Consider the following 9147-nt stretch of genomic DNA (forward strand, 5'->3'; position numbering starts at 1 on the left):
TTATATTTCCTGATGTTCCTCAGCTTGTCCTGTTTACCTCTTTCTCCCCCAGCTGATAACACCACACCAAGAGGCGGTGACATATTTCCTTGCCTTGATTTTTCTAGAAGTCGTCCGTGAGTAGAGAAACGATAGTCTTAGAGTGCAGTCTATTTCTGGCACTTTTACAGGTCTTTCTCTGACCTTGAGCAGGCATTTTAACCACACGCTCTCCCATTTTGGCATTTGCAATGTACTCCTGCTGCAAAGCACTTGTGCGTGGCTAGCACTTGGAGTTTTTTTGCTTGGAAATCACATTATAAAGGAACCTGTGCCTTATTGGTACCCAGGATTTGTTAAGTTCTTGGCAACACAGCTCATCATATCTGACTTCTCGGGTGGGAATATGCTTGACTCTGAGGAAGTGCTATGTATTCTCCTTTCCCTCCCCACTATTCTGAAAACATCGATTTTCTCAGTCTGATGGAACAGAGCCTTTTACCCAGCAGGATCCCAGGTATCATAGGCAGCTGTTGACTGAGCAGATGATTATTCTGCTGATCATAAACTCGGGAGCAGTTTCATTTCCTTTAGGTAGATTCCACACACCCCCACCCAGTTCTACAGGTTTGGTCAATATATTCAGAGGCTGGTGTTGATTAGGGGTATGTGATTGGAGTGTCTTCATCTTTCTACCTCTTGTTAACCTTTTCTGAGGGTGAGCCTTGCCAAGGTGATACTGGGAGGGTTTTGGATGCCCCATACATCTCCAGGAGAGACAGGAGAATGCCTTTCCCAGACAGCTTAGCAGCACACGTTTGGCAGCAACAGTGGTGACAAACACCCCAAAAAGCAGCAAAACGTGTTCCTAGCAGTTTCAATATGCTGCCACCTTTCTTCTTATTCTCCCCATCCCTTCCTCTCCCTCTCCTTTGGCCAGGCTCACAGCTGGAGAGGGCAGCTAACACCTTCAGGGTGGTGAATCTGACTTTGCAGCATTCCCCCTGGCAGCCCCAGGAAGATTTCTGGCTGTGTCAGCCAAAATTCCTGCCGGGGACTCTGCTGCAATGCAGCACACCACACCCCCGCCAGTGCCGAGCCCCAGCCTGGGCAGCCGGTGCTGCTCGGCTCCAGCCCCGCACTGCCATGGGCTTCCCTCCTCCTCTTCCCCAGGAGCCCTGATGATTTCAGGTTGCTTGACATAATCTCCCGCGGGCAGCTGGCGTCCGCAGCGTGTGTCAGCGCAGCCTGGCACACGTTGGGTTTCCCAACGCGCTGCCTGCAGAAAGCGCTGGCTGCCCAAAGGGATCGGCTGCGGTTTCGGATTTCATTTCCCTCGCACGCTACACCCGAATTCCAGACGCCTTCTGGCTTCACTGCTGCATGGGCTCAGCTCACGGCTCCTGTGCCGGACCCAGCGGAGTCAGACGGGGCTTCCCTCAGCTCCGGGGAGTGGACCATGAAGACGTCAATTGTGTTTTTGCTTTGTGTCTCAGTTTTCCCAGGCTTTTCCCAGGGTAGAGTTGTTGGAGAGGATGAAGCTGGTTTTGCAGAGTGTAATGTGTTCTTCCCTGGACAAGTCCCACCCGAAGGATTCACAGAGTCCTTCCACGTGAAAATCTGTCAGCAGTACAACAAAGAGCCGCGCTTTGCAACTCTCTACAGTACTAAGGACAAAATCCCTCTTTATTCAGCTTTTAAGTATACAAAGCCGGCCCAAAATGAGCAGGAGAACTGGCTGGTCGAACCGCAGGTAAGTCAGCTTTTCCTTCACTGCCAAGCCAAATGTTCCTGCGAGAACTTTTCCTCTGAGGGGACGTTTGGGATAGGATTTTGCAGAGGAGGCAGGAGCTCTGCTTGTTGGACTTCTTTTGATATTAATTTAACACAATCAGATTATTTTGTTTGTTTTTGTTCTGGTGTGCTTGGAACTGAGCAAACAAATAGTTTCCTGTTCTGGGAAGCTTTTAATGAAAGCTGGGAGGGGAGAGGAAAGTCACCTATGGCCCAGACGTCTGTCCTGCCTGTGGCTGGCAGGGAGCACTGCCGGTGGGTAGCAGGGTTAAATCTCCCAGTGTCAAGCTGAAGTTTGTTCTGCTGCCAGTATGATCGCAGTGTTGATAAGAGCTTTTTAGCTCAGCTGCACAGGGATAAAACATTCATTGGTGGTTCACCAAGTTGGTGTTGCAGCTTTCTGTTTGTTCCAGACACCGCTAGGGAAATTAGTTACTGTATACCAGAGCATGCAGGCATCAGCTGCGTCAGAAAGTATTTCCTTGGAGCCTCGGTGGGTTTTGTCTGCCCTGACACTTGGCATGTTTGATGAAGTCCTTCAGGCTGTTCAGTTTAAAGGAAATCCTTTAAAAACTGTGGATGCCCTAATAGAACACATACACTTTGCATCTCTTCTTTTTGCCATGTTTCAGATTTTTCAGCAGCGATCATGAGGAATTTTGCAACAAGCATCAACCTACCCCAATCTCCTGAGCTCAGGAAGGGTTGGCAGCATGCAGGGGAGCTTCTCCAGGGCAGGAATGGCAGCAGAGTCAGAGCAGCCTGCTGGGAGTGGGGCCCTTGGGTGCTGGACGTAGCCAGCTGTCCCAGGAGGATAGTTGCTCTTCTCATATTCCTCATGTGGGATGATGAGATACTAAGGCCATGAGGTCACAGGCAGTGAAGGCAGGAGATCCTATGGGCCTGTCTTCACCTTTGATTGTCTCCCTGCTCCCTGGGCTGGGTTTTGAGTTGCCGGAGTTCCCAAGGAGCTTTTGATCTGCTCTCCTGCCACTTCACATATGACTGTGGCAGATGTCTGGTTGCTCTTTTAGATCTGAGAGCAGCTTTTTGCAGATTCTACCATTATGGAGTTGAGGAAGGGTGATGAACTGGTAAAGCACACAGAGGACCTAGGTGAGCAAAGGTCTTCGGTCAGTGCCATTGAGGCAAAGCTGCAGATACAAGATCCTTTCCTGTTTGCCTTGGCCACTGACACCCTTTGTCACCTTTAGCCAACATACCTATCTCCTCTTGCTCTGTGGTCTGACTCATAGGCCTGCCCACACAGGCTTGAAAGCCATTTCGCCCATGGAGCAGTGGGCAGTTCATCGTCCTTGCCGGCACTCCAGAGCCCAAAACCGTGTGTCACCTGCCTCCAAACTGTACCACAGCCCCAGAAATAATTTGGTCAGGCACAACCTTTGGTTGCTCTAGCTTCTCCCATCTCCACAGGTTGCTTCTTAGTTTGCTCTAAGGGGTCCCCTTCGCTCATTGCTGAAATGGAGGTGTCTCAGAGGTGGGTGGTAGCAGTTCTGTGGTTTTCTGGAGGAAACTCAATCTGAGACAGAATAACTACAAGGATAAAAAGAGGAGTCTGTAAGAGGAAGAAATCAGAATAGGAACTTCTTATAACTGAAAAAATAAGCACATACAACCCTCTCAGAGACTGCTGCACCAGCTCTAGGAGGAGAAAGTGAAGAAGAGAGTTCATACCCATTTTGTGTGTTCCTATCATCACGGTTAGGTCAGATGGTTAGGAAAGCTCAGGTGGCTACTGAAGCAAACCTTTAGTAGCACCTGCTCTGCTGTGAGGGGATGAGGATGGGGATTGTTGCCCCATATTGCTTCAACATTGCCTATTTTCTGGGTAGTTTCCTCACCAAGATAGGGACAGCCAGGTATGAGCAGGCTCAGCTGCATGGTGGTGTGTGCTTATGCCTGTGTGCATGCAGAGACACAGCAAGCAGAAAGAAATCACTGTAAAAATGCTCTCTACACTCTGGTGAGGGCCTCAGGGTTATCACATGCCTTTTTGGTGGGTCATGATGCAAGTGGTGAGGGCACCATCTCACTCCCTTCGTACCTATCTCCTCAGGAATGCCTTCCTAAGAGACAGAGGTGGTAATTGTGTGAGAAGTGCAAGGAATGTCAGTGCCACCCACTGCCAATTGGCAGCTGGGAACAGCAAATTTATTCAGCAATTAGTGAAAAATTAGAGAGCAGGAAGGGTAGGCTGATGAGCAAGGGTACTGATTGGAGAAGACTGAGGGGGATCTGATCAACGTCTATAAATATCTGAGGGGTGGGTGTCAAGTGGAGGGAGCCAGGCTCTTTTCAGTAGTGTGCAGTAATAAGACAAGGAACAAGAGATATAAACTTGAACATAGAAGGTTTCACCTCAACATGACAAGAAACTTTTTACAGTGAGGAGCACTAGAAGAGGCTGCCCAGAGAGGCTATGGAGTCTCCTCTGAAGATTTGCAAATGCATCCACTTGGATGCATTCCTGTGCAGACTACCCTAGGTGATCCTGCTTTTGACAGGGGGGTTGGACTCAATGATCTCTGGAGGTCTCTTCCAACCTCTAACATTCTGTGATTTTGTGATTCTGTGACTCCCCCAGGCTTGCACCTGAAAACCTGCTCTGCCACAGATTTCCTAGGCGTTGAGGATTTTCACCTCTCCTTGGTTCCGTTGCCTGTGGTTTTCACTCTATAGCTTAAAGAGAGATGGAAAACTCTAGATTTGCTTTTCTGGCCTAACATATGAAGGGCTGGATGAATCACCTTGTGTTTTCATTTGATTGATGACTACCACCAGCCAGATGACCAAGGTGGAATTTGCATAGCCAAGTTAGAGCTGCTCCTGTCATCTTGGTGGACAGTCAAGAGAAACAGGTATTTCTAGAGCAACTCATCTGAACCTCCTACAACAGAAACTTTGGCATAAGATATGTTGTGCCTTCTCTCTGGGACGTGTACTAAGGGTAGATGAAATATCTCCACTGCAATCAAAGGCATAAGTGTGCCTGAAGAAATAGCAAGGGGAGTAGGATGCTGAATTTCACCTGGAATGGTACTGGAGTGGGGCAGCTGGGAGGTAACAGTGTCCCACACTAGTGACCGATCTTGATGGAAGTTTCCAGCTCTAGTAGCTGTGTGTTGCCATGCTTTAATCTGCCTCTGCTCTTCCTGTGAAACTGCAATCTCCACTTTGTGAAACATCAATATTGTTAGGTGCTCACCTCCATACAGGTGTTCAGATGCATAATTTATGTGTAAGTCCACATCCCATGAGTAAGGTGTTTGCTTGAATGTTTCCCTTAACTATTCCAGGTTATTTGGATAGGTGGCTTCACAGATGACTCCATTAATGCAGATACGCTTTGGCAATGCCACAACCCAAAAGCTTTTTGAAGCAGGAAGGAAAGGTAGCTTGCAAAGCAGATTTGGTGAGTTGCTGAGACAGCTTGCCTTTGGGCTGAGCTGGAGGAGGTATGAAAACCTCAGTTCCACATGAGTTATTACAAACCATAATATGAGTTATTATAAGCACAACTTGGTGATGTCAGAGCCTTACGCATGAACAAGTGCATGGCTGCATTTTTATCATGTTCTTTTTTAATTGCACCTAAACAATCCCAGTGGTATGTGCAGAAGCCTGCAGCTGAGCAGGTAAATGGAGACATATTTTCTTGATAGGCACCTCAAGGCTTGCATGCACCAGCTCATAAGGAAAGAAAAATAAGTTTACACAGTCTTCTTCATGTGGGCTGGGGATCTCTGCCAGGAGGCAGAGCTGATCCATCTTGGGTCTGCATGTCCTTGAGGTGCAGCACCTCAGCCTTCCTCTAGCATTTCCCATCATTTGTTGAGAAGACAGCAGGGTCCCAAAGCAGGAAAGGGTCTGCAGCACTGCCATGGGAGCCAGAAGGGATGGCTGTTTCTGCAATGGTATCAGGCTCAAAAGGGCTATAGTGTGGTGAGCAGTTCCCAGCCTTGCTCCTGTGCTTGCTCCTCCCTGTACAGTGGGATTAAACACATCAGGTGCATACCTTGTCCTGTGGCACTACAGCACCATCCATCAGCATAGGGAGAAGGAGTGGGGGCAGGGGGCAGGAAGGGACAGTGATTTTGTCCAAAGTATCTGGCCTCATCAGCCAGCTGCAGCCCATGCATTTGGGGTGTCTGAGCAAGACCAGCAGAGTAAGTGCAGGATAAGCTTTTTAAAAGTGGTATCTTTAGAAAAAGCTCTGCCTTGTGCATCAGCACACAGGACTTGCTGTGATCCTTCTAGTCCTGAAGCAATAAGCATCAGATGCTTCAAAATAAAGTGCAAGAAACCTCCTAGCAGGAGATGAGGGTAATGCAGCACTCTGCAGTGACTAGTGTTGGCACTGTGACCAGCCTTGATGCAGAGGCAGTTCTGAGCCTAGACCATAAGGGCTTGGCTGATGCAGGAAGCCAGCCAGAGCTCAGTCCTACGGTGAATGTGATAGACAGCTGCTGACAGTCACTGGCACTGGCCCTTTCACCCTGGCTTTCAGCACAGGCTGGCACAGAACTGTGAGGAGGTGATGTGACACTAAGAGGTTGCAGACTGTGGATGAAGTTGTAATCTGTTGATATCTGTTCAAGTACGCTGCGGCATGGATGAGGAAGGTTGACTGGGGAGTGATTCAAGGTAGACTGTGACCTATCTGCATAGATGTCTCCAAAGTACATATTATGTAGTGCAGTAAACATTTTATAGACTGGGAGCAGAGACAGCAGGTTTAATTGGGTCAGCACAGTGCTGGAAGCTGAGGGCCACAGCCTCTGAAACAGAAACTGCAGAAGACAATGACTGCCAGAGACCATCTGCCACCCTTGAACTTCTACCAATGCCCTCATCCTCTAATTTGGGGAAGAAAATTACAGTCTTGTACACTCCCCTGGAGTGGCTGCAGGCAGTATCAATAAGAATGGCTAAGGCCCAGACAGCTGCAGCCACCCAATAAAGACCTGAGCACACCCTGGTGTTCAGTGCTCCAGCTCCTACTGCTCATTACTTCCCCCTGGGTGGCTTTGTGCATGACTCCAGGAAGAACTCCTGCTGCAACAATTGCTACCTCTGGCTTTGTGGCACCAGAATGGCAGACATGAGCAGGTAGGAGAGATTCCATCAAGGACTTGTAGTGTTGGTATCCTGACCCATGTTATGCTGAGAGGTGTGCAGTTATTAAGGATGAGGTTCAGACTATTAATGACATGAGGTTCAGACTACTAATGACAAGCCCTGGGGGCTCACTGCCATGGCTGCATTCAAGACAGGGAAGTTCAGGTCACCTGTTATGGTGCTTGTGTTCATTCTGGCATCTTATGCAATCTGTGCTGAGAAGTAAATGCCTTCTCTAGACATATATATAGATCGTAGGGACTGAATTAAAGTGCCACAGTAGGTGATTAAATGAACTGGAGGTACCACCACAGGAAGTGAGAACATGACCCTCAATCTAGACATCTGTTAGTCTTAAAAATCTCTTCTAGAAAGAAAATAACAATTTAGCAGCTTGGTGCAGGATGGCAGTTGAGATTCTGGAGGGTGCATGGCACTGTGGACCACACTGGAGAGCTGAAAGCATCCCTTTCAGCCTAAACCTATGTGTTCGACAAGGCAGCTAAGTAGATCACTCTGAAGTGCCTCAAGGAAAACAAGGAGGAAGCACAGGATGTGGTCCGAGGCACATCATGTAGTAGTAGCCATGCTGGAAAATATACTTCAGGGCCCATTTTACGTGTTGGTTTCTGGGAAGTTGCTTTCTGGGAAGGCAAATTGTGTCCAGTAACTCTTCTCTCTACTATTTCAGATAGATGATCCAGAAACTGACCTGCAGGAGATGGTGCGTGAAGCCGAGATCGCTGGCACTGTGGCGAACCTGGGTGCAAATCAAGCCCTGACCTCAGACTATGTGGGCTCTGGTTATGAAAGAGGGCTGCTCAATCCAAGCTTGCTCAATGAGGAGGATTTCCAGATGGCCACTTACACACTCACCAATGCTGTGCCTCTGAGCCCGTCTCTGAGCAAAAGCTGGCACAGACACATTGGGATGGTAGTGGAGCAAGCTCTGGTCCCACACTGCTCCAAGAAGGATCATCTGTATCTTCTTGCAGGTGCAGTTCCTTCCAGTGTCCGAGTGAAAGGCAAGGTGTCAGTGCCAGAGACCCTCTGGCTGGCAGCCTGCTGTGATGCTCCAGAAGGATGGTCTCTGGGACTAGTGAAAAAAGTGAATGATGAAAACAGCTTGGAAGACCTCACAGTGGGACAGCTGGAGAAGCACCTTCTAGCAGGAGTTCACTTGTTCAAGGGTAGTTGTGGGGAAGACAACCAAAGCCAGGAGAAAACAGAAGCAATACTGCAAGCTGTCAGGCAGATTCAGTCTGGAGAGCAAGTAGGAGCAAGTGACGACCAGGAGGCCAAAGACAGTGGCTTGGTGAGAAAAGTGGCTGGCATCATTGCTACCCCTTTCATCAAACTCCTGGAACTCCTCATCTATGTGTTTGTGGAGCTGGTGAAATTCGTGTTTTATTTTCTGTGGCTTGTGGTCAAGCGGGTTGTTGGTACAGTTCTGGATGGAGTCTACAGCCTGTGGAACGGGCTGGTGTCCTACCTTAAAGCCATCAGCATGGTGCTCATCAGCATCCCCTATGACGTAGGGAGGGTCATCATCAATATCTTCCTGGGCTTCCTGGAGCTTGTTCAAGATGTGGCATCCCTCACCTACAGAATCCTACGCATTCCCATGGGGTTTGTCCTTCACCTTGCTGCTTTTCCTTACCACTCCATCTGTGCCATTCCCTCTGTCCTCAAGGACGTGGCTACCGGGATTTGGGGCACCTTCTCGCTGGTCATCGATGCCACAGCTGCAGTTCTGCATGGCTTTTATTACTTGGCAGGTCACATAGTCAAACGGTTTGTCCCCAAAGTCTCCTCTGATGACTGAAAGGAATGGAAACCAAGGCTGCAAAGAGACGGAGTGAAGAAGGAGTGAGGGAATGCTTTAAGATTCGTGGCCAAACACTGTCCATTTTGTTCTGGTATTTATTGTAGTGACATTAATAACAATGAACCAACTGGGGAGCAACAGGGAGGGGTGAGGTAACGTTACTGGGGGCCAGCACTATTGTAACTTAAATTCTGTCTCTTGCAGAGGGTTCAGGTTTTATCAGTGCAGGCCACAAAGTTTCTGTGATTTGCAGATATCAAGATGTTTCCTCTGGGAGATGCATGTCAAATGTGGTACAAGGTTATTTCTTTCCAGCTATGAAAACACTGAGACATAAACACTGGCAGTGAGCTCTACAGAAGCCAGGGAGGAGGTGGTGGTCGGGGGAGGATTTTAGTTATAGAGAG

General features: G+C 48.6%; 1 protein-coding gene across 1 annotated transcript; it reads left to right on the top strand.

Annotated features, from left to right (window-relative positions):
- The first annotated feature begins 1438 nt into the window (after nt 1-1438).
- Nucleotides 1439-8737, top strand: ENDOD1 (endonuclease domain containing 1). The gene is made up of 2 exons (XM_054390648.1): nt 1439-1732; nt 7604-8737. Exons 1-2 carry the CDS (start codon nt 1439-1441, stop codon nt 8735-8737), a joined length of 1428 nt encoding a protein of 475 aa, XP_054246623.1.
- The last annotated feature ends 410 nt before the right edge of the window (nt 8738-9147 follow it).

The sequence above is a fragment of the Indicator indicator genome, chromosome 1 (genome assembly GCF_027791375.1).
Source record: "Indicator indicator isolate 239-I01 chromosome 1, UM_Iind_1.1, whole genome shotgun sequence".
Taxonomy (NCBI): Eukaryota; Metazoa; Chordata; class Aves; order Piciformes; family Indicatoridae; genus Indicator; species Indicator indicator.

What these genes read in the sequence shown, in the direction of transcription:
- ENDOD1 (XM_054390648.1), top strand. Translation starts at nt 1,439, where the DNA reads ATGAAGACGTCAATTGTGTTTTTGCTTTGTGTCTCAGTTTTCCCAGGC. An exon ending in ACTGGCTGGTCGAACCGCAG is followed by an intron (nt 1,733 to 7,603) that starts GTAAGTCAGCTT and finishes CTACTATTTCAG; the next exon opens with ATAGATGATCCAGAAACTGA.